Source organism: Fukomys damarensis, unplaced genomic scaffold (assembly GCF_012274545.1).
Source record: "Fukomys damarensis isolate Sample0158 unplaced genomic scaffold, DMR_v1.0_HiC HiC_scaffold_1, whole genome shotgun sequence".
In the NCBI taxonomy this organism is placed as follows: Eukaryota; Metazoa; Chordata; class Mammalia; order Rodentia; family Bathyergidae; genus Fukomys; species Fukomys damarensis.
In genome coordinates this window covers 10,987,407-11,012,843 of record NW_022900913.1, presented here as the reverse complement: position 1 = coordinate 11,012,843, position 25,437 = coordinate 10,987,407, and the positions used below count along the sequence as shown (strand labels likewise).

General features: G+C 53.0%; 1 protein-coding gene across 1 annotated transcript in view; it reads left to right on the top strand.

Moving 5' to 3' along the window:
• Nucleotides 1–25,437, top strand: part of Ankh (ANKH inorganic pyrophosphate transport regulator) — a 133,148-nt gene that overhangs the window by 98,902 nt on the left and 8,809 nt on the right. The window contains exons 6-8 of the mRNA XM_010631522.3: nt 238–372; nt 2,376–2,468; nt 5,687–5,782. Coding sequence (XP_010629824.1) covers nt 238–372; nt 2,376–2,468; nt 5,687–5,782 — 324 coding nt within the window. The remainder of the gene's footprint in view (nt 1–237; nt 373–2,375; nt 2,469–5,686; nt 5,783–25,437) is intronic.

Sequence of the window (25,437 nt, the reverse complement as noted above, 5' to 3'; positions counted from 1 at the left end):
GCTTTGACTTCACACTGCTCTGTGATTGTCTGAATTGGTTCCTCATAAGACTGTCCATTTTATTGTAATTCAACATGGCTTGTCTGTGGAGCCTTTTCCTTATATTACTGTTAAGTGTGGTGAATGAACTCATGATTGGCATAAAAAGCAAAAGCTTTCATTCGGAGGATTGTTTTTCTTTTTTTCTGTTCTGTTTCTCGAGCTTAGTGAACTTCATGTCTCCATTTCTTGATGCAGGGAGATGCAACAATCAGAAAGATGCTGAGCTTCTGGTGGCCTTTGGCTCTAATTTTGGCCACACAGAGGATCAGTAGGCCCATTGTCAACCTCTTTGTCTCCCGGGACCTTGGTGGCAGTTCTGCAGCTACGGAGGTAGGCGATTGGGAGGAATGTGGGCACTTGTAATAGCCCAGGGTGGGGGCTAAAACTTGTTTCTAATTCATCCCAAGAGCTCAGGTAATTCTGCAGCTCTAAACTGTGTGACACAGTCTCACTGGGAAGCTGGAGGTACTCACTTAGAGTCATGTGACTACATATTATGGCTGTGCAGGGAGACACCCACTGCATCCCTTTCACGGAGGCACAGAAAGGAAGTATTGAAGGGACAGAACCACCTAGGAGCTGAGCTAGTGCAAATCCAGGCTTTCCCTCCCACCTAGGGCTTTTCTGCGTCTCCATGGCGTCCACATGGGGCCTCTTCGCTGGGGTTGCACAGGACAGTGGAACACTCCGTATAGGGGCAGAAGTGACAGTGCCCAGGGAGAAGGGCCTCTGTTTTGACCCAGTCTGCTGTCACCTGCTTGCCACCATCCCCCTTCCCGGGCCGCCCAACCCTCAGGACTCGGTGGTGTCTGGCAGTCTGCCCCTCTCCCAGCGATGACCCCTGTATCCACTCGCTCGTAATTCAAGTAGTGGATCTGGAAACTGGCAGCTACTCCCAGGAACGAGTTGATTCACTTTTTTCCCCTTTCAGACTGGGTCTGAACAAGCAGAATGGCTTTACTTATTTCCTCCCCCACTGCCTCCTGGAGAATTAACTCAGGCTCTGGCCCTGCCGGTCCTGCAGGAGGCTCATCAGGGCCTCCCGTGTACATGTGGCTGTGCGAAGGAGTGGCTGAGCCCTGGACTGCACTGTCAGCAGGTCCCCGGCCAGGAGCATGTGCCAGTTTCCATGTCCTAAGGAGCAGCTCATGGTGGCAGGGAAGGAGCAGCCCATAAATCAGAAGCAGAATGCTTTCTCTTGCCTCAGTTTGTTCCCGGAGTTTGTTTTTGGAACCATGGATATCATCTTGGGTGGCTTCTGTAACACAGCAGCCTTTTAGCTTGAGGGTGTAAAGTTTCCCTGTAAAAAAACATGGGATACCCATGACCTGTGTGCTGGAATCCCACCTTCACCTTCAAACAAATTGAGCAAAAAGGAACAAATCTACTAGCGCATCTGAAAGCTGCAGACAGTGGCGTAGAAGCACAGCATGTGGGTGCAGGGCTGAATTTTGGGGATCATCTGCTTGTGCATGAGGCGTTGTGTGCATTTCCTGAGCTCCGTCACCCTCCGAGATGTGCGTTCTCCCCGTTCCACTGGAGGCACGGAAGGGCAGGTCCATGCCCCACATAGCTGGTGAGTGATGAAGGGAAGGCTGGGCTCTCGGCCCGCCCAGGCAGCCCTCATCTGCCAGCCCTCAGTTTCTTCACACAGCTGGAGACTTGCCCACATTCTCACGTGCTGGGCACCGCTCCTCTGTTCTTTAGAGGAGGTGAAGCCTGTCTTCCTCCTTGACTAATGAGTTTAAGGAGCAGAGCTCTGCCGCAGTGATCATGAGATGCTATGTTTTCATTTTCCTCATTTTCCTTCCTTTTCATGCACATAAGAGACTCGTTTTCATGGAAACACCTCGACAGCTGTATGAAACATTTATGAGCTTTATTAAATTAAATTTTAACTCAGGCCATACCGACTGGGCAGCCTGGAATGAGTCGAGTTGGAAAGCGAGCGTGACACAAGGCCATCGATAGATGTATAGTGTCGGCCACCTCGAAAGACGAAGACGGAGAGGTGTGCGCAGGGCGCAGACGCCGGAGAGCAGTGAGGGCTCCCAGTCTCGTTCTGAGATCAGGAACTGGGCGAGACTGGAGGGTCCTCTCTGGCTCAGTGGAAAGAGCAACGATTCTGAGGAACCTGGGCTGAAACCCTGGCTTCTCCAGCCAGTGCTCCGGACCTGCTTCTCGCTGGCTTCTCGTGTGTCATCTGCACTCCTGTGCCGGCCGAGGCGGGCCACCCGGTGTGCGTGGGTCTGCCACTGGCCCTGTCACTGTGGCAGCTGCTGGAGGACCTTCTGCTGACGTCCACACTCACGCAGCCCGCTCTTCTCTTGCAGGCTGTGGCAATTTTGACAGCCACGTACCCCGTGGGCCACATGCCATACGGCTGGCTGACAGAAATCCGCGCCGTCTATCCTGCTTTTGACAAGGTGAGACCTGTGCGCAGTGGTGTCACAAACATGCTTTTTAAAGTTACCCTGTGATAGACAGAGGTCTCCGAAGAGGCACTCACTGTTCCTTGAGCCCAGCTGCTGTTTCCAGGTTAACAGGGCTGGGGCTGCTGAAGGTAGCTGTGGAAACTCTTCCCTCTGAAAACAACAGGGCCGGCTGAAGTTTCCCTCCATGTAACGCTTTTCCAATTTGAACGTTCCTCTAGCCACTTTTTAGGTTATTCCTATTTTGAAAAACTACTTGCAAAAGAGAAAATTAAACTCTCAAAAATACTAAATGTGTTAGATTTTGTTTCTGTATTGTAGCTCATTTCTTTAGTTCAGCCAGCCCCTTACTACTTCATAGCAGATGGCCGAGGTGCAGACACGAAGTTGGGGCTTGAGCTTATGGGCACGCGGCTGTCTTTGTGTCTTCCTGCTCACACACGTCCTGCAGCAAGACCTTGTCAGCTTGGTTCTGGGGTGCAAACTTACACTGGCTGAAAGCCTGTGGACAGCAGCCGTGCCCTCCCCCGACTGCTGGTCCCAGCAAGGGACGGAGGGCACATGACGACTATGATAGCCGAGCCTGTGGCTTGGTGGGGACGCTCATGTTTGTAATTCAGTAAATGTCGGTTTCACTACAGCCCCTTTATTGGAACATAGAGGCTTTTACCTTAAAACGAATAGTAATACAACCTACCAAAAAGTGGCACATGATGTTTTAAATGCAAGAGAAGCAAACATCCTGCCACTTGCACCATTAATACATGTTGTTTTGTCTTGAATTGATACTGTTTTCTCTTATCCCACAAAGAACCCTATGAAAGGAGGCAAGGAAAAGCCCTCGGCAGGTCAGGGGTCCCTAGCAAGTCAGCTCAGGCAGAGCCGGCAGCCTGGGCTTGGAACACCATCTGCCCTACTCTCTCCTCCGCTTGCCGTGGGCCCTGAGCCCTGGGAAGCCACACAGGCAAGGCCAGGCCAGTCTGCTTTTGCCCCTTCCCTTCCAGCAGTTGCCTGCCTCTGACAGGCCCCTTCACACTCGGTGTGAGCTTTGGAAAGTGCACCCCTGCACACTGGGCCGAGGGCGCCACTCGCAGCCTCTCTCGGAAGTGGGTGTGGACCTCCTCAGCTGCCGGTACGTTAGCACCGGACACCTACTGCAGGCACATGCAACACCCAGGTGCAGCACTTCTCCCAAGAAAGGCTCTGACTGCAGTCCCTGGGCCCAGACAGGTGCTCTGTGCATTGGGTTTAATGCAGTCTCCAGACAGAAATCACCGCTTTCCTTTCGAGGAACATACGTAGGGAGGTAAATTCTGGAAAACCAAGATGGATGGAAGTCTTGTCGGATTTTGGTTCTAGCTCTAGAGAATGAGGATGTGAAATGCAGCTGGCTGACAAGAGCAGGTGCTGAGGTGGCAGCACCTCCTGGCTGGGAAAGTCCCATCTGAAATTGGTTTGGGCCACCTTGAAATATTAAAACTTAACAATACCGTACTATCTGGCTTCAGTAGGAGTGGCCAAGAAAAACGTTGCTTTATTTCTAACCACAGAGGTGAGAAGCTATGAAAAATTCCTTTAATGAGCGTACCTCTGGCCAGAAACTAGGACACAGTGAACCCTTTTAAAACCTCCCCTTTTTGTCGACACACGCCAGTGAGCAACGCCAAGCCACTTACAGGAATCCCTTGCAGTCCCCAACATCTCGGGCTCTGCGAGGACTTCCTAAATGTGCTGCCTTGGCTGTGGAAGTCCTCATCCTCTGTGGGTTCCAGGACAAGAGATTCAGAATCTCACACACCTGTGGTGATTTTAGCGCCCTGTGAACTGATCTTTGCACCAGTGTGGTGAAACAGCCCTGCTAATACAGTGATGCCAGCATTCGTTTCAAACATGTCCCACCAGGCTGCAGCACATTGGTGCAGGTACACTGTGCCTGTGGTGGGGTAGCCTGACTCGGGGTGGCCCCGCCTCACACCGCCAGGGGTCCCTAGATAAGCCCCAGCACACTGGGATGTGTGTGCTTCTGAGTGGGGTTAGGAGAGACCTGCAGAAAGGCCAGGGTTTAGCTCAGTGGTTCCACTGCCTGCTTTGCAAGCACAAGGACCTGATTTCGATCCCCAGTACCAAAAGAAAAAGACACTCAGAGGTTTGTGCTGCAGTGTTCTCCATAGGAAGGGAGGACAGAGACCCCACAGCCTCAGCCTCCGTGCTGAGGGAAGTCGCGTCCTTCCCAGCAAGGTCTCCAGCAACTGTGTGCACATGGGTCCCCTCAGCCTGGGCGCGGAGCCGGGTGCCAAGGCCATTTCTGTTGGCTCTAGGCTGGTCGCCTCCATAATGAGGCAGGGGTTCTTCTTCCCTAGTGAATTTTTGCCTCGGGGCCAGGAACTTGGGTGGGGGCAAGGCTGTGTCACAGTGGGACCCAGAGAGCCTCAGGTTAGTGTGACCTGTGAGGGGACAACGGGCCTTCAGAAGAATTCACTTACAATCCATTGTAACAGGTGCTCTTCTGTAGCCTCTTGTGCTGAAGAAAGATGGTGGCACCAAGTGCCCCAGAGCCTCGGAGGCAGTAGACATAGAGCTTGATCTCAGAGGTGCACGGCCTCATGGGGCAGGGGAAGAAGGTGTCAGACATGTCCCCAAGGATCATCAGAAAGAGAGGCCCAGGGAGAGCTAGAAGCCAGGGGTCACAGGCAGGCCGCGAAGGGCATGGGCCTCGAAGAGACTGGTGTTTGGGGAATCGAGAGACCAGCAGCAGGAGGAACAAAAGCCCCATGTGTTGGGGAAAACAAGGAGTCCTGTTTGGGAGGCAACTGGAGAAATGACAAAGGGAAGGGGTCTGGGCCATTCCAGCAAGGCCAAGTGCCCAGGGTAAGTCCATTTGGTAGGGAAGAGAGCAGCCAAGGCCACCGAGCAGGGCTTGGCATTTAGTGAGGTGACCCTGGTGACAGGGCGCCACAACTGCAGGCTTTGGGGCCAAGGTCCTAGGCAGGGCAAGGTGGACAGTCCAGCGCCCAAGGGAGGCCTGACTCGGCTGAGTTCGGTCTGGTGCTTGTCTGCATTTGAGAACTGACAGCCGTCTATCCGAGAGACCCAGCGTGGCCACTGTCTTCCGGGCTATCCCTGAATGCACGCTCCAGACACATCACATAAAACAAGACGCTCGTGAGATCCCAGGCCGAGCCCTTCCTTACTGCCACTCTCTTCTTCCCCAGAATAACCCCAGCAACAAACTGGCAAACACAAGCAACACAGTCACGTCGGCCCACATCAAGAGGTTCACGTTCGTGTGCATGGCCTTGTCGCTGACGGTAAGGGGACCTGGTACCCCATTCTGTCCTCTCCCTCTCTCTCCCTATCTGTCTGTCCTGCCACCCCCGAAGGGAATTAATTGTTTGAAAGGGAGGACTCTTGTATCCCTAATGTGTACTGTGCTGGATTCATTAACAGCCTCTTCCCCAGATGTAAATGTCTACTCTTCAGGGAGGTCGTGTTTAGGGAAAGTCTCCTTCTGTATTTTTCTCAAGACTCCTCACATGATCCACAGAGGACGACTTTGCCTTTAATTTGAATACTCCTCTTGTCTCACTAAGGAGTTTCCAACACATTTTCTGAACATCCAAAGTCAGCTTTATAACCATGGCAGTCCCTTCCACAAATGGAATCAGTGCTATCTCAGTCTCCCTATAAAAGTTCCTCTCCTAATTGCATTGTGCTGATGCAGCCACCTTACTTGTCCTGATTTGCCCAGCCCTTGCCGGGTCTCGAGCCCTGTCTCTCTGCGAGGAAGGACTGGGTGACATCAAGCTGTCCCCAGCATCTGCCGGTGTCTGGGGGCACACCCTTGAATAGGCAGTGCACACTGTCCCTTTACCAGTTCTCATGGCCAAGTCCATGTGTGAGATCCTGTTCAAAAATATGTGCATGGTAGGGCTGGGGATTTAGTTCAGTGGTACCACCACCTGCCTTGCAAGCGCAAGGTCCTGAGTTTGATCCCTGGTACGGGGGCGGGGGGGGACTTTGCACAGCAAAGAAAACAACCAAATATATGTGCATGGTATATAAGACGGTTTATGGCAGGTGTCACCAGCAGCAGAAAAACCAACTATAAGCAACCTCACATGGTAGACTGTGCCGTTCAGGTTGTAAAGATGGAAACCAGAAGAGGATAAAAAGAATTACATGTTTTCCATCTTGTTCTGTTTTGTTTTTGCAATTCTAGAGATTGAACCCAGGGTCTTTGCACTGAGCTACATCTCTGGCCATTTTTATGTTTTTATTTTGAGACAAGGTCTTGCTCAGTTGCCCCTGCTGGGCTCAAATGCATTCACCTGTCTCAGCCTCCCGTAGTGCTGGGATTACAGGCATGTACCTGCACCCAGCTGAATTATGGGTCTTGTCCCTTGTTGTGGCCATACCTGTCCTATTAAGTCCTGTGCGACACCTCCATTTATGTACATCACATCAGTGTTTCCCAGAAAGGCCTGGTAAGTACAGTGACACTCTGAACTGACTAGCCCAGAGCTGAGGCCTGAAGTGTTTGGCTCTGCAAAATTGAGTCCTGCCCATGTCCTAGGCCTTTAATGAACATTGTTGCAAGACCCACAACTTAGTCTTTGCTCACTCATCCAACAGCTGAGTAGACTGTGACAGGGACAGCAAGAGAGCCCCACATAGCACCAAGCGATAACCTCATGATCTTGGTGGCCCCTCCAATGCTGCCCCTCTCTACTGTGTCCCTGTGAAATGGGGGTGTCAGAAGCCCGGTCCGTGGCTTCTTTGCTGGGTGGGTGGGGGATTTCTGATGGCAACATCCGTTGGAGTCAGACCAGTAACCCCAGACAAACCCTCTCTTCCTTTTTGGGCATTCTCTCTTCCTGTGGTGGATAAGTTTTTCCATGGTTCCCTAAAATATTAACAAAACACGGAACAACTCTGAAACCATTTAAAAGAGCATTTTAGGAAGCAAAACAGAGAAATTTCTATGCCAGAGCAGACCTCAACTTTTGGAGTCGAAAGTTGAGTTGAGTCCGAAGCCAGGTTCTGTGACTTGGCTCTCGCAGACCCAGTCCTGGCTGTGGCCGTCTCTGCCCTGGAGGTTACTCCTCTGTCTTCTCTCGCTGTGTAGATGGCTTTCCTGGCAGTGTAGATGGCTTCCCACAGCAAGAGCTGAGTACAGTGGAGAGCTCGACCGTGTCAGGTGCGAGGACAGGCCTCTCTCATGGCTCATGGACATCAGTTTATACTGCTAAAAAATTACTCTGCAGTCAGTTTTCTTAAAATGATGATAATGTAGGATCTGGAAAAACGACTACACGTCTCCCAAGGAAATGTTTTATTTCTTGAATTCTTTTAATCCTATATCACAGTGGCCTTCTGTAGCTAGAAGTCATCTCAAGGTAAATTTTCACCTTAGAAATAAAGACTCAGAACTCCTTGTGGGAGGGGAACTTGGAGATACACTAGTCAGAACCTGTAATTTTTCAGAAAAGGAAATGACTCAGGCAGGACAAGGGAATCATCCAAGTACCCAGTAATAGAACTGGCTGGAACCCAGCTTGTGGGGCCCCGTCCAGTGAAGGACACTGTTCTCAAAGAACGGGAACAAGTACTGGTCCTTGGGCCTCCGTCCTGAGCTGCTTGGCACTGTGCTCGAAGAAACGGCAGTTTTTCCAGCATTGAAAACCTCAGTGCGTGAGCTTGCTGCTTACAGAGTGTCTCACATCTGGTGTCCTTATAGCAGTTCCATCAATCGAGTCGATTGGAATTGTCATGAAAAGGACCAGAGTAAAGATGTGAAGTAAGATTCTTCTAAAGTAAGCGTGAAACTGTCACTGCAATGCACACGTGGCTTTTTATGTCACTACCACACTCACCGCCCCTCTTGCTCCCTAAACTTCATGACACAGGTCTGTGATGCGGCCCCCGGGCCTGCTGTTGTACTGACACATGGAGGGGGCACAATAATCAACTGATCTGTTCCCATGGGTTAGGGTGACGAAGGCACCCACCGTGCTGTGGTGATTCCGACGTGGGTTCGATCCCCAGCCCCACACACGCAGGCATCACACACACGTAGCAAGGGACAATCTGCTTATCTATGCTCATTTTATGCTATTTTTAAAGCTCTTAAAAAGCCCTTTCCTTTGGACTCTATTTTAATTTTTTTTCAGGCATCGTAATGTCTGGAAATAAACATATCAGAAGTCAATAGAACACTCAAGAGCATCACGCTTCATGGTCTTTCCAGGGTCTGATTGTTTTTCCAGTACTTTTTCAGTCTTCGCCCTGAGCTACATCCGAAGCTTTCTTTACTTGGAGATAGAGTTTCACCAAGTTTCCCAGACTGGGCTGGAACCTAACGTCCTCCTGCCTCAGCCTCCCAGAGTGCTGGATTACAGGCGTGATCACCACAGCAGGCTTGTAGCCTATGGTTTTGCATACGAAGTAGGAGCCTTGCAGTGATTCCACAGTGCCCTGTGCATCCCTTACACTGACACAACTTCCTGTGCTCACTGTTTGGGGAGGCGACTCTTGTTCCCAGGTCTTTGAGAGGGACCCCTGTCCAGTGACTCTGTGATTCCAGCTACATCTCAAAGGAACACTTACACTGTCCAGAACAAAACTGCATCTGTTCCATCCAGAAGGACTCACTTTTCCGGCTCTAGAATGCTGGATTCACATCTGACTTTGCCTGTGAAAAATAAGACCATATCACTTTTGACACTTATTTGAGGTGGATACTGTAGTGTGTCTGTATTTATGTATTTCCTCATATAGATTTTCAGCTGAAGTTCAGGTGGTCTCTTCCTGCTCTAAAACTCTTTTCTGTGCTCATACTTTTCCCCAAAAGTTACTTTTAAATTACTGTGTCTTAAGAAAAGCAGCCAGTGTCCTCCATGCAGCTAGCGGGGGTGGTGGGGTGGGAGGCAGAACATTTCCAGCTCCTGCTTCTGTTCCAGTTGCGTCTTGCTTGCAGTCCTTCCACGCATACTCAGTAGCAGGTGCTGCCTGAGCTCCTCAGACTGTCAGATGGGGCAGGATATCTTTCGTCTTTCCAAAAGATTCGCTTCAAAACTGCAGATCGTCAGGCAGATGCCCCCGAGTAGCAGTAAGGCAGCGGCTATAATGCAGACTAAGGTCAGCCAGGTGGCCGTAGCCGGGCCAGCTCTTCAGGGTGCAGGAAAACCAGGGAAGCTGCTGGCTGGACAGCTCGGGAGGTTGTGCATGTCACGAGAGCCTTCCTTGTCGTCACCTCACGGGGAGGCTGAACCGCGGGTCAGAGGGATGATCCGGGCATGAAGGGAGAGGCTGAGCCTTGGGGAACAGGCGGCCCCTGAGCCTGGCCCTTCCTGCAGGGCTGCGGTCCCTGTCACCTGTGCACTGGACTGTTCGCACAGTGACCGTGTCCTAAAAGGCTTGTTCTCTTGGGGGTGGTGTGGGCTCACAGCCTTGGTAGGGAGGCAGTGAGAGCTCTTGAGAAGGGAGCCTCCTCACGTGGGGTGCGGGGGCAACATTCTGACAGTTTTCAGCTATGGAAACTGTTCTCACAAGCCCTGAGGTCTGCCTGGTCCTGCCTGGACTCGAGATTTGGAAGTAAGATAGAAACTGTTCACCCAGTGGGACTCATCTGCCCAGAAGTGCTGTTGATGGGAGAAGGGTCCAGATGGGTATCAGAGTGGCAGGCCAGTTTGGTGAAAGCCAGCATATTGGGCAGCTAAATTCACCAAATTTGCCTGTTCACCCAAAACATATTTTTTAAAAAAGGCGTGGTGATGGCACATGCCTGTAATCCCAGCACTCACTCAGGAGGCTGAGGCAGGAGGATCACTGAGAGTTCAAGGCCAACCTGAGCTACATAGTAAGTTCAGGGCCAGCCTGAACTACAAAGTGAGACCCTGTCTCAAAAAATCAAAACAACAGCAAACAACCCCTCTTTCTGTAGTTCATCACAAGTCATATTAAACAGTGAAGCTTTAGCAGCTTGGCCGCTCCAAGTTGACCAGTTTGCATTTTTACTTCACAAACGGCATCTTGAGAACATTGGATGTTTCTCTTCTCAAGCTCCCCGCTGCTTTAGCTTCGGGCCACTGGTGCCAAGAGATGGGAGAAGAATCCATGCAGGGCACAGGGCTGGCTGCTGCTGTGGTGTCTTTGAGCACAACAGAAATGGGCGTCCGTCCAGAGGGCATGTGGTGGACAGGCAGGGCCTCTCTGGGCAGGGGACGCCCACCGCACCAGACCCCAGTACCCTCCCTCTGCGTGCCAGCCCAGAGGAAACCCGAGAAAGAGCAGGGAAGGGAGACTGCATGCCAGAGAGATGGAGAAACCACGGTCAGAACAAGAGGGGAGTTTGTCACCGAAAGATGGAGCAACTTGGAGCGGGGCTGAGACATGGCCAGGGCACAGCCCCGAGGCCCCGGAGTTCACCCAGGCCCAGGCTCGCTGGTCCCTCCAGCCCCAGTGGCTGGGATTCTAGAAGAGATTTTGAAAGACAGATTTTCAGGAATAGTAAACTGGACAAATTGATGGTTGGCCAAATGGGTTACTTCGCAGGGGATTTGGGCTGACCCATGTCAGGAAGGCGGGTGTGGACGTTCTCAGCAGGCTCCGCACACTCGCTCAGACAGTGCCTGTTCAGGCATGTGTGCCAGGCCCCAGACTGCAACCTGCTGGCCTCCTGCAGCATCACACAGTGGCTGCTGGGGTGGTGGGGGCCACGGTCATGCAGGCAGGGAGAAGGCAGCTTGTCGGGATGCCCTAGGTCTACACTGCCTCACACAGAGGATACGGGGGCAGCTGAGGTCAGCAGCTCTTAGTAGTGAAGACTTTTTGCCTTTTGCATCCATGAGGGAGTAAAGTGGACTGTGGAGCCAGGAGCTTCTGTCCCGATGGGACAGTGGAGTTGAGTCTGCTGGGTGAGGTGCAGGACCTCAGAATGTGAGTTTAAAGGGCCAGGGATTTATCTCAGGGCTTCTGCCGCCTGCCACACAAGCTCAGGGTCCCGAGTTCGATCCCTGGTACAAAAACAAAAACAAAAACAAAATAATGTGAGCTTATTTAGAGGCAAGGTTATGAAGGCGGAAGGTAGGCTCCCAAGCAGAGCCGGGGTGAGCCGTGTTCCCCCAGAGGGGAGCACACTGTGAGAGGAGAGCTCAGCCGGCCAGGGCCGGCAGAGGCTGGGGTTGGCCCCAGCGAAGTGCAGCCCTCCCGCCCCATCGCAGCCTCCTCAGCAGTGGACTGCGCCATGGTAACCGTGCCTTGCTCCTGCTCCAAGCTCCCTGGTCAGGGGTTGTGTTTCTAAGAGAAAAGCACCGTCTCATCCTCTTCTAGGGCCACCCAGGCAGGGTAAGCAGCCTGTCAGCCACTCAGCTCTCACGTGGTTCGCGTGAGACCCTGCTATGATGCTGTTCCGGACGCTCTGTGTGTAGGGATTTGCTGGGGAGCGCTGTGCCTGCCCTCGGCACTGTGTCTGCAATTACAGGCTTCATTATGTCTATCTAATGGCCTGTTGGAAAGAGGGGCTCATCAGCGTCACGGCCCCTGACAGAACTGAGCACCAGTCTCCCACTTTTCCCCACCTAGAGACGTATTAGTACACGTCCCGTTGCCAGTAACCCAAAACCACAAATTTGGTAAATTTTAATGAAAAGTGGTATCTTTTATGTTTGTTGGTTGGTTGTTTCACTTTTGTTTGTTTCCAGTCCTGGGCATTGAAACCCTGGGCTCTGAAGCACCGCGCTGCACCCTCGGCCCTTTTTAGTTTTATTCTGAGATTATCTCAGTTGCCCAGGTGAGACTTGAATGTGCGAGCCTCCTGCCTCAGCCTTCCTCACTGCTGGCATGACCGGTGTGCACGCTGTACCTGGCTGGAAGGTGGTTTATTTTGGCCGTCTGCTCTGGAGCGCTGAGGTCAGAGACCCACATCCAGTGGTGGCCTTCCGGCTGGCAGGGTCTCGGTGCTGCAGGCTTCACATGGCCGGCGCACGCTGTGTCTCCGCTCATCCTCACAGCCACCCAGCCTCAGCCGTTGTCCACAACCATGGCCATGGCCAAAGGACACTGTGGGGCCCAGTTAACTGCCAGCAGGAACAGCGCCTCTGGATGTCTCCCTAGCAGTTCGCAACAGTGTTTCACGAGCTCAGCTGAAATACAGTGCGCAGGAAGGGACAGCAGCTCAGCCGCCTCTGCCCTGATCCTGGGACAGTTCCCGGGCAGTCTGAAGGGGGCACTGCCAGCACTTAGGCCCCACTGCATGGCTGTCTGTCCCAGGCCGAAATACCTGATCTATTGACTTGGGCAGGTGGGGCAAACCCTGGGAAGCTGTCTCCAGCTATTTTTTTTAAATAAATTATCTCAAAAACTACTAAATAGGCAGAGTTACCATTGGCGGTGTGAAAGGAGCACACTGGGGACCCGAGACAGCTGATCAGGTGCCAGGGGGCCATCGTGCTGTTTACTGAAGTCGACACCACTGACCAAGGAACAAGGAAACAGTCAGAACCCACTGTGGTTGGGCAGAGAGGTCAGTAGTTGGGGGGATCCCTGCCCTGGCCAGCAGCACTTAGAACCAGCCTGGGAAGCAAAGGAGCTTTAAGCTCAAGGATGGATTAATAGGTCTAACTCCAAAGGAGATCAGTAGCCAATAGTGCGCCCCCCCACCCTCTGAATTACATTCTCAGCCTCCCTGCCTTCATGAGACAAGGTCTTGCCTCAAACGTGAAGATCCTTCTGCCTCAGCTTCCTGAGTCCCTGGATTGCAGGCCTGTACTACCACCCTTCCTTCTTCTTTTTCTCTTAAAAGCTCACTGCTGCCTGACTCACTTGTTTAGGCCCAGGAAACAGGTTTATGTGGTGCCAAGAAATTATTCTGGGGGTCCTCTGGTCCCTTCTGCCCACCAGCAGAGCAAGCCCAAAAGATCCACAGTGTGTCGCTGGGCAACTGCACACACCCAGCGGGCAGGCCTGGAGAACCTGCCAGCCATGAGTTGCGAGCACCGCTTGGCAGCGACCTTCCCGTGAGCCCCTTAAAGAGGGCTCTTAGCTGCCGTGCGGGCGGATGAATTGGACGCGACCCCTCTGATCTCGCACATCCATGGCCGCCGCCACGCTGCTCCATGGGCACAGGAGCATGTTGGGAGGGGCGGGGCCGAGCTGGATTCGGGGGCCACATAGGGCGGTGCTGAGGGCTACGGGCTCGGAGCCCTGGGGCCTGGCACGGCTCCTGGCTTAGTGGCTTTGGGGACATCCCTGTGGAATGCAAGCTATTTCTCCGGTGCCCCCGGAGAAGATAAGAATCACCCCCTTTATGAGGACTTTGCAGGGGTGGTGGCTTCGTCAAACCCAGAGCCCAGCGCTCCCGTCATGGGCACAGCCCCAGTGCACAGGATCTAGGGTGTGGACGAGGTGGCCATGTGTGGACAAATGGCTGTTGGCATATTTGATGCCAGTGAAGAATTTAGTGAAACAAATACATATATATATATTATACATACACACAGAGAACTCAGTCCTTTTATAGATACAAAGGGTTATCAAAGTATACAGTGAATTTTAAAATTAAATTTATGACAGCAAAGACACATTGCCATCTGTCCACCTTAGAATCTTACGACACTCCCACTTCAGCACACCCACGAGCTCGAAGTGTTCTCGTGCTGGGATGCCTCGTACTTTAGCTCAGACCTGGGCTGTGCTTCTCCATTGCCCCTGTAGGTCCCTGCCGTCTGCAGACGGGTCTCCCACGGGCACGTGGGACAGTGGAACGTTTTCTCCCTGCAGCTCATCACCCCCAGAAGCATCAGATACCCCAGGCTGCTGAGCACAGACCAAGGGAAGCCCAGGGTCAATACTCTGCCTACACAGCAGGGAGGAAGCGGGCAGCAGCCAGGGATTTCACCTGCCAAGAAGGTTGGGCCCGGAGCAGCCCCCAGGCCAGTGAGTTTGCCTTGCGGAGGCCTTGGGCTGTGCGTGTTGGGAGCCTGTGGGCCTCTGCCTGGCCACCGAGCCACATGAGCGCTTCCGAGGGCACCGTCCTCACCTGTGTCCTCTGTCCCTGCACAGGCACGGCTCGGCGACTCTCTGCGCCTGGTCCCCAGGCCCCAATAAAAAGCACACACGTCTGTGCCGTATTTGGCCCCTGCCAGGGCCCTGCCTCATGCCCGGCATGGGTTCTACCCTGTGCTAGAGACACCGTCTCTGCTGTGGGCTTTGTTCTGTGACAGGGCGGGGCTGTGAACGCACCGGCTCGTTCACTCCCTCACTGCAGTAACCCGTTACTGTAAACTTGGTAGCCTAAAAAAGGGAACTTGCTGTTTCGTGGTGCTGGAGGGGAAACCCAGATCCAGCTCCTGGCCTAAAGCTGTGGTGTCGCAGGCTCGCTGGCCACAGAGGTATCACCCTTTGGTAGCACCTTCGCACCACTGGGGCCCAGGTCTCCCTCTTCCCACAGCCACCTCGTGGGTGTGTGACGCGTCAAGCCTCCCTCTGCCCCTTTCTTACAAGGCCGTGTGTGAAGGCACTCAGGGCCCACCACGTACCTCACCTCACGACCCTGCATCGGACACTTGGTGTCCAGGGAAGCCTGTGGGTACCAGAGAGGGAACAGCTCTGTGAGCGGCCCCTGCGCAGCCGAATCCAGGTGCTACCTGAGCTTCGGAGGGAAGGAAGACACTGGGGATAAGGCTGAGAGGAGGAGGCACTGGTGGTGACCTTTGGTGCACAGGTCCTATGGGGACCACGTGAAGGTCAGCGGAATGCACAGGGGCCCATTTCCCAGCGCTCCCCATGTGTGGCCTTGGCCTGCTGTAGACACAGGTTGGTCCGCGCCCAGAACAGGTGTGAAAGGTGCTTCCACTGTGGGAAGGGCTGCCTGGGGGAGAGCCCAGGGCAAGATGACGCCTCATCAGCTCCCCTTTCTTCTGTGTGTGTGTGGTACTGGTGATTGAACCAGCACCTTCATGCTGAGCTGCATCCCTGCTCCATCCTCCTTTTGTTTTTTTTTGAGACAGCATCTTGATAACTTGTCTGGGTTTGAACAGAACTGGGAATCCTCCTGCCTCAGCCTTGTGCCGTCATGCCCCGCTTCCTACTCCTCCTTCCCCTCCCCCTCTAATCCTTACCTTCCCCTCCCTCCCCTCTTCCCCCTCTGCTCCCCCGTCTCTGAACACCAAATCCAAGTCAGGTCAGTCCGGCTGGGCGGTGTGGACTAGGGCAGACTGCTTGTGACCCAGCTCTCACCGGGAAGCCCAGGGCTGCGGCACCGTGGTCAGGACAGACACAGAGCTGGTGAGGCCCAGCTGACGGTAACTGGGCAGGCAGCCTGGCTGGAGTCGGCCCCTGGAACATTTGCTGAGCCTGAGGTCTCTGGCGTCATCACCCTTGGCCCCTGTGTGTGAAGGGGCCTGAGCCTGCACGGGCCCAAAGTGGTTGCCAAAACCTTGTGCCTCCTCCGTGTTGTCTTGAGATCCCTCCTACCCACCTTCCTGCTCCTCCTGGGTTGCAGGGTCCTCTGTCTTACTCAGTCTTGTGTTGCAGTGGCAGAACAGCAGGCTGGGCCATTTATAATGGACGGAGGATTATTCTTCTGGTTCTGGAGGCCCAGAGGTGGCAGAGGGAGGGAGGGCCAGCATCCAGCGGGGCCTGCTTCCCGCCCATCCTCTCCTGAGGACAGAGCCTGCACCCCAAACACCTCTGCAGGGTCCCACCCATCAGTACCGTTAAGAGTGACCATTAACCTGCCGTGTGAGTTTGGGGGACACCCCCTCTGTGGAGAAGGAGGGGTTTGGAACTCACTTTGGCCGGCCGGGACGGCTCTTTCTCCCTTCTCTTCATCTGCAGAGCACACTTTGGAAGCACTTTTCCCTGACCTTAGCGCTTTCCCCTCTCAGCCTGTCCGGGCCCTCACTCCCTTCCCACTCTCCCCGGGTTTCCTAGCAGTGCCCGAGCCACCCCATGCCACCCTTCTCTGTGCTCACCTTGCCCCAGGCCGTCTGGGAAGCAGCTGCATCCCCTCTGGACCACACCCCACAGGCCTCTCTGTGTCCTCCACTCCAGCTGCTGCTCCTGGGGACATGACCACTTGGGCCCCTCCATCCGTCACTGTGGCTGCCACCTCCAGTGCCCACCATGCTTGCTGGCTGGCCGGTGCCTCCTCCTGCCTCTCCCAGGTGGACAGTGCCCTTTGATGTCTGGCACATTGACACCCATTGGATCTGTCCGGGAGGGCAGAAGCCTTGGAAGGAGGCAGGTCTAGCTGTCACCTGGGAGACAGCGGGTGGCAGCCAGAGTGAGAGGGGCAGGTTCTGCTGGCCCCTCCACACCCTCCACGACGGGAGCGTCAACCTCATCAGAGCAGCTTCCTCCTCGCTGGCCTCTTCTCCGTGAGTGGAGATTCTGTGGCACTGTTAGATCATACTCATCTTTTATCCACTAATGATGCCTCTGTCTGTTCCTTAATTCCTTTTTAAATTTCCCTGGCTCTGAATTCAAAGAGATCACTGTCACCCTCTCGCGTGACCGCGTCCTTCTCCTGCTGTCAGAATCAGTCCAGTGAGGCTGTCACCAGGTGGGGTCCAAGGAAGACCCGCAAAGAGGAAATGGGCACCGTACCTCTCCCCATGGAGTAGGTTTGTGGACGCTCAACATAGGAAGGGAATTTCAGGGTAAGTCAGGGAGAGGCATCGGGAGATTTTATAAGGCAGAGCTGGAAAGTCAGGGAGAATGGGGAAAAAAACAACACGCGTGCATTAGCTGAGATTGGCCCACGACAGCCGGAAGGAAGCAGTTCATGGGGTGCTGTGGTGGGCCAGGGTCCGGCTGATCACTGTCTCAGTCCTGGTTTCCTGGCTGGGAGCAATCCCTATGGCTGGAAGAGCCGTTCATTTCCTGTGAGCTGAGCGCCCTTGCTTGGTGGGGCGCCTCGGTCCTGTCAGTCATGGGGAGTCGCTTCTGCTTGTGGACGCTGACGTCATCACGGGGTGCTCTGTGAGACTCTGCTTTTCCCAGAACCCAAGGTGATTATAGGTTTGGGAGACTTCTAGGGACTCTCCAGGAACTGGACGGTGTAAGTCCAGACTGGCAGTTGGATGTGCCTGTCAGTCCTGAAAATGACTACTCTTGGTGTCCTCAGGCTGGAAGGACAGACAAGGCATGATGAGGGCGAATAACCTTGTGTTCCAGATGCTCCTTGAGGGACTAGCGCGCCTGCATACAGAGCTGAGTAGGGACCTGACCCGGGGTTTAAAGTAAAAAGGAGATGCTGCAAAAGGAAAACAGAGGTGCGGAGCTCCATCCTGTTTTCAGCTACCAGTGGGTGACTGCAGGCCCAGCTCCTAGGTCTCCTTACTAGGTTGTTCACCGTCTCCTCCCAGCTTCCCAGGGTCAGTCTGGCTGGGAGGGTGAAGTTGGAGCTGCAAGAGAGGAGAGGGTGACCACAGGGTCTGTAGAAGTCCCCTCCTGGGCGCCTCGGGGAAAAGAAGCCCAGGCATGAACCACTGCACAGCTAACTGCCCCTGCTCACTGCCTCACTGCCCAGCAGAGGCCTGAGGAGCCCAGGTGGCACCCGGGAGCAGGCACCACGCAGCTGCAGAACATCTGGGTCCTAAAGCGTCAGCGCTTCCGGCAGGGGAGGAGGGTAGACAAGTAAGAGAAGGGAGCAGTTGGTCCTCCCTGTGACTCATGCCCTTTCCATGAGGTGCAGATATTCTTGGAGGTTCAATGGTAGAATTCTCATCTGCCACACAGGAGATCCGGGTTCAATCCCCAGCCGGTGCACCAAGAATGCCGTAAGAATGGTATCGGACCTCTCCAAATGACATAGGGGAAATAATATAACTCCCAACCTTGTAGATGTCAAATATGCCGAGTTCGTGTTCCCCAAAATTAAAGGATGAATTCTAAGGAAGAACAGAAGTTAAGGAGTAGGAAATATTTATTGAGAGATATAGCTCCTGGGAGGAGGAGGGGTCCAGAATGGGTGGTCCAGGACCCCACTTCACAGGGGAAGTTTTACAAAGCACAACCACAGGGTACAATGTGGGTTAAAGCCCCAATCAACCAGTAAGGTTACAAGTATAGTCGCTTAGGTAATAGTGATCCAGTGGGGAAGCAAGTTACGTAGCAAGTGTGCACAGAAGGAACAAAGGACTTCTCAAGAGAGGATGGGTCCGAGGGTCTTGGTTGCCCACCAAGGTGACTGACATCTCTCTGGACTCCATTAGGCCAGGTGTTCCTGTTTATCTCATCCCGGGGGTGGTACGGAAGCCTGGTCATCTCCTCTTTATCCGGATACCTGGCCTCCCGTGGATGCGCCTGCAGTCACAGCTGTAGTGTGTTTGCATCTTCTGTGCTGACTCTCCCTAAGGCCCAGCCCCATCTGCCTGCCTGTAGGATTTCTGCCTAACTTAGCTGTCCATAATATAGACACCCTACTGATGGTGCTGCCCACAGTGGACAGGTCCTCAGAGCGCCCCCTTGCAACACCCCAAATAAGGACTCTGGCTCTACAAGACAGCAAGGTCAGGACACAGCCAGTATTTCGAGTGCCTAATCCCCCGAGGGGAGGGCCTGGCTGCCACCTGCTTCTGGGGGATCTCAGTCTCATCCCTAAGTCCCTGTTCACAAGAAGCAAGGCAGGGGAAAACACCTGGCCTAGCAATCAGAGGCCTGCCTCTGTGTCCTCAGTTTCCCCAGGTAGGAGGCTCTTTTCATAATGCAAGGGCCCTCTGTCACCCTGCAGGTCGGGACGAGCTGCTCCAGCTCCCTTCCTTACTGCTACCCATGTTTAATGGGCGGGGCGCAGGGCTCCGATCACGCTGAGAACTCTGGGGTCTTGGCTGCATCTTGTCATCTGGACAAAGCTGCGCCTCTGTAAAGCACATTAATTCTGAGCCCTCAGATTGTGGGCTAGAAAGGCAGGATCCAAGCCCACCGTAAAAACCAAGGCCTTGATCAGAGGTCCCTGTCTCCCATATGTGAAGCTGGGCTCCCGAGAATGACCAGGCTTGCCTTGCTGTCGCCAGACACCCTCGGGCACAGCTGTCAGCCACCCGGACCATCCAGGGCCTGGTCCAGCCCCGTGCCATGCTGGCGCTTTGTCCCCAACAAAGGCAGCCTCTGTGAGCCTTTGTTTCCGCTGGCTGCCCCCGCGCCAAGGTGGAGACTGCTGCCTCATTGTTGCCATTGTCCCGGGAGGAAAATGACTCTCTTGTGCACGGGGGATGGAAAAAAGGACCAAGGTAAATGAACAGAGTTCACCACTTTCTCAAGCCAAGGCACTGTGTTCCGATGGGCAGGAACATTCTAGAGCCTCAGGACATCCCAGAAACCAGAAGAGGTTTATAAATCTCAGGGTTGAAGTTTCCGCCCCACCCTTGCCAACAGGTGATTTGGGACAAGTTGCTGTCCCAGGTCCCCTTGTGTGGGGTCTGTGTTTCACTGGAGAGGAGCAAAGAATAAGGCCACTATCCGGGGAGGTTTTGAGGGTTGCATGAAATAACCTATGGAAAGCTGCTGGCCTGTGTCAAGTGACTGAGCTAGTAAGGTTTCTGCCTAGGAAGCTCTTCTCTCCCTTCTGTCACAATGCCTTGTAGATTTGAGGGTTTCTTGGCAGTTGGGGGGAGGTCAGGAGAGATTTAAATAATTAAGACCAGCCCTTAAAGCCCAACTTCAACTCTCAGAATAAGATACCTAAGCAAACCCACGTTGATATTATTAAAACAGCAGATAGATGAGCATGTTATGTAAAGTTTTGATCTTTTTAAAAATTTTAAATTGTGATGAACGACACGACCTGAAATTGCCATCATAACCACTTCTGACCGTGTAGTTGAGTACCTTCATGTGGCCAGCATCCATCACAGAACTCACTCTTCTGTGAACTGGAACCTTCTCCCCGCTCCCTCGGCGGGTTTGGTGCATGGCGCCCCCTGCTGTTGATGGAGGTTGTTTTCTCCGCCCAGCACTTGTACCTTGCTAAGAATTTTGGGGGGTCTCAGATGTGAAAGACACCGAGTGTGTTCAGGAAGGGTATGTATTTGACAGTCTCGTTAAAGCTAAACCACAGCCGAGCTGATTGTTTTCTCACACTTTAGATAAAGATTATAGAACTGCATCGAAAATGCTCATTTTTCTACCGTGACCAGTGGTGCTGACAAGGACTCTCTTGTGGAATTATTCTAGATAGTTGTCAGTAATAAGGATGATTATCAACGAGCCAGGTGGGGAATACGGTTCCACATAAACACTGTGTCACATGCTTGTCTGACTCCCGGTGCAGGGAGCCAAGCTCTGCCCTCTTCTCCGGAACAGATGGGGGTACTAAAGTCTACTAAAGCTCTGCCGGCCTCCCTTTCCAAAGGGCCCACCCCTGGCCACTGCAGCATCACCGTGTCCTTCCTCAGAAGCTTCCCGCCTGCTCCGCTCCCACCCTCTCGCCCGCTGTCTCTCGGGCGTGTACAGGTCACCCTTGTCCTCGGCAGCGGCAGCCTGAAGCACAGATCCCTTCCTGTGGGAGCGCAGCCTTTTGCTCCCCAGCCGGGTGCGCCCCAGCGCTGTCTGTCCTGACGGTGCACGAGGTAGTGACTTGTCACAGTGTCGGTCTTAGAAAGGACCTCTGACTCCACATAAGAAACAGGCAGGGACAGGCCTCACCTCCCGCCCCGCGATGTCACTCCGCCAGCCCCTTTCCTGTGCACGCTTCTCCCTCGACCCTGCGGCTCCCTTAGCCTCCATTCTTCCGGATCAGACCAGTCTCGCTGCCCCCCTGGCCACGCCCTGCAGGTTCTCTTCTAGATCAGAGTAGCTCCTGACAGGGCTCTCTGCTTCTGCCCACGCAGCCGGGCTGTCACCACATGAATCTGATCGTGTCTCTCCTCCACCTACAGCCTGCTATGGCTCGCATCTCTCTCTGAGCAAGAGCAGAGTCATGACATGACTTGCAGAACTCTTCAAGGCGCACACACACAGCCACCAAGGCTGGGGGTGCACAGAGTCAAAGGCCTAGCAGTGTTTCTGAGGTCCACATCCGCTGAGAAGCCAAGCAAGAAAGGAGTGCGTGTTATCTTAGCAACCCGCCCGGTTTGGGTCCCTGCACCCCCGCTGTGTCACAGCAGTGTGGCCTCAGTGGAGTGCCTGGGAACTGTTAAGATGGGAGCTGTCCCTGCCCTGGAAACATGACATCTCACATCCCTGCCACAGACACATAAAGGAGTTGCTTTATTTAAAACTAATTTTGTGGGGGGTTTGTGTTTTGTTTTTTGTTTTGCTTTGTTTTGTTTTTGTGAGACAAGGTCTCGCTGTGTAATTCAGGCTGACCCCAAACTCACAGTGATCCTCCTGCCTCAGCCTTCTGAGTGCTGGGATTACAGGCATGCGCCACCACACCTGGCTTCCCTTATTTTTTTTTTAATTGGTATTCTTTGTGGAAAAATGAAGTCATTCCCAACTTGCCACCTTCAGATGACTCCACTGTTGACATTTTTCTGCAGTCCTGGGAACCCCTCACAGCAATAATAGCAGACGTGGACAGGTCATGGGCAGTGTGTCAGGCCCAGGGAGAAGCTTTGGTGCGGGGTGTGACTTTCTCAGTGAGAGAGGCAGGGTGCTGATTGGCTCTAGGAAGTCAGGTCCTTTTCTCAGAGAGTGGCAGACCGCTCTGCGGAGGCTCCATCCCATGGCAGAGGTGAGGAAGTGTAGAGAAACCTGCGCAGAGCTAACTACAGAGAACCCATAGGTTTAGGGTTCGAGCCAGGCCAGCAGGTGGCGGAAGCATGCTCCAGACCATCGGTCTCCTCGTGGTCTGTGCTCGGGTTCCCCACCAACTTTCCCAGGGGCAGATTTAAACTTCTCTTTCTGGGTAAAACTCCAAGTGAAAATGGCGTCAGGCACAACTATTTAATCCAGAACAGCTGCATGCTTTTGTCTTTTTATAACTGCAGAGGATAAGAATCTCTCCTTTAATGCCAAATCCTGATTGTTGGGGATAATGGAGAGAGCCCTGTAAGTTCCGCAGAAGTATGGTCCATCTGCTTATGGAAAGGAAGCCCCAGCAGAGCTCTGGGCGGTGTCCCTGTGGAACAGAGTTCTCAAGGACACGCACAAGTGGCTTCCCACTGCCATGGCCTCCCTGTTCTCCAGCAGCTGGCTTCTCTGAGCCGCAGTCCAAATCCTCTCAACGTGAGTCATCCCCATCGACTTTGCCATTGATCACCTGGCCGAGGGAGCGACGTCCGGCAGGTTTCTGGTCTGTCCGGCTGCTGCTTTGTACCTTTCCATGCTGTGCTCTTTAGAAGAAAGTTGCCACAGTCGGCCCACACTTAAAGGGCACAAGGCATGGGCCACCGCCCACCTTAGGGAAAAGCCAGTGAAACACTTGCAATTCTGAGTGCACTTGTCCCCTCCTCCATTTGTCTGTTTATATCAGTATGGACCTGGGCGTGTTTGTATTTTGATGTGTAATTCAATACTGCAGTTTTTATTTGTCAGTTTTGGCCACGGGGTGCCCTTTCTGGGTCCCTTTGGCCTGTCCCATTGCTTTGTTTTGAGCACTTCCCTTACTTTCTGGCACTAGAGTTACTCCAGGATGATTATCTTAAATATCCTCAAACCTAGTTCTAGAATGAGTCATTTTTCCACAAGGAGCCCTGGTTCCTCGGATTGGAAAATAAAGGGAAAATGAAGTTCTGGGCACGGGGTAGGTTGTTCTGTTTTGAAAGCTCCTTCCTGATGAGATGGCTTTGACAGCAAACTCTGCAGCAGAAAACCCAGCCCAGCAGCTGCTTAGAGGAACAAGTCCTGTTCATGGCCAGTGGTTTATTAGGTTTGGAAAAGTCAATGTCACTGGGGCTCGGCAAATATTTGGAGAACACAGCATGTCGTGGTCAGCTGGGAGGGCATGCTCTGAGTCAAGAGCACTCTGGGTAAACTCAGTGACTTTTCCTGAAGTGTTCTCAGTCAGGTTAACTTCTAAAGCACCCCGTTTTCTGAAGCAGACTGGTTAAATTAGGTCTGATTACCGTGCTAGGGCTCAGTGCTTTGCTCAGAGAAAGCTACCGTACAGACGGGCATCATAGCCCTTGCCAATGTCGTGCCAATTTAGGGTTGAATGTAGCCATTTCTACACAGTGCGAGATGTATCGCCTTGGTGAAGACTTTGCCAGAAGGTGACATGGCACTTTCATACTCAAAGCATGGCAGAGACCTCAAGGAGAGGGAGAAAAGCGGCTTAGACCAGCACAGCATCCCTCCCGTGTAGTTACCAGTGTTCCGCAAGGCTCAGGCCCCTGGCAGCTTTCAGTTTCCTCCTCCTAAAAACCCCCACATAGACCTAAGATTAGTGGCCGAAAACTCAAGAGGCGCCTCTGTGGCCTGAGACTTCAATAAGGGATCTTTAGGAAGACACCAGAGAGAAAACAGTGATCTGTCAGCGCGCGTCACACCATGGAACTTTGGAGGTGGGTGGTGAGCTGCTGTCCAGGAAGCTCCCATTGGGGATCCATCGGCCCTTAGCAGCATGGGCGTTCTGTGGGCACCTGGCCGGGTGGCTGACATCGATGCCAGTGTCCTAAGTGATGTGGGCACATGCACTGCCACTGCGTCCTCTTCCTGCACTTGCTTCTTCTCCAGAGGAGGGCTGATCATTTCCTATAAGGCAGTGAGAGGCCTCCGGGTGAATATTATTCATGTGCAGAAGCCAGAGGGAGGAATTACCTGGCTCGTTTGCTGCAGAAGCACACACGCACCATCCTTCTCTCTGACACGCAATTACATTCTCCTTTCTCCTGGGTTTGTTAGAACTTAAAGGCCACTTTACGATGATCTTGCAAAGCTCAGAGAAACTGCAACATGTGTTCGTGGCATCAGCTCACATTCATATCACCGCTGTGTGTGAAATAAAGCGCGCTGCCCATTCTCCTGGAAGCTGGAGTTCTGAGCAGAACGTGGCCATGTCTCCCATTCTGACCAGTAGGCAAACACAAAAGGCCGCCCTCTGGGTCCCTGCGGCACAGATTCCTTCCAGACGTGGGAAATATTTGGGGCCTAATGTAGGGTGAAGATGGAAGGGGGATTGCATCTGCTCGTTGGGATGGGTATAGATGGGGAATGTACTGCATCCATGCTTGGTGTTAGAGTTAGATGAAACCACCCCCAGCCTGGGCTGCAGCTGTGAGTGATGGCTCGCCATTCTGAGGCAGGCAGGTTTGCGGTGGGAAAACACGACAAGCCACTCAGCCGGGGCACTGGAGTAGTACAGTCTCCGAGCTCCAAGGTGCTGGGTCTAAGGGAGTGCTCTCCCCTTCATGTCCAAATGGGGTGTGAGTGCGGACAGCCCACAGTAGGATTCAATAATAGCACATCTGCCACTTTTAAAAACCTGGTGGGATATACTTCCCAGATGCTGAAAATAATAGGAAAACACTCTCTTGCATTTATAAGGTGAAACACATTTATAATAGATCCTCCAAGGTATTTTTTAACTGTTTCAGCATGACATAGTAAATAGTGCCAGCCTGATTCCATGGAACTTAATTTAGCCCAAGCATAAAAGATGTTACATCTCAACTTTCAGTGTTCTGCTTTCACACTACCCTAACTCACTTCTTAATGTATTGTTTTATTTTAGAGAAGAACCACTTACATTTTAGGAAAAGAAGAGAAATATTTGATGGAGTTGGCGTGTTTTTAATGTTATCTTCCAAAGCTGTACCATTCTGTGTTTAAAATCTACCAGGAGCCTAGAAGTTGGCTCTGTGAGGAGTGGTACCGGTAGCCCGCCAGCCCTCTGCCTCTGGCCGTGACCCTTCCAGCTCCCGTAGGCTCCCTGCCACTCTTTGATGATTGTTACTGTGAAGCAGGCATAATATGTCCAATCCTCTGGATAAATTTCGGGGTCCTGGTTGCCTTCCTTTGTTAGACTTCTCTGATTTTTCCTGGACTTAGTGATGGCCTTTTTTTTTTTTTTTTTTTT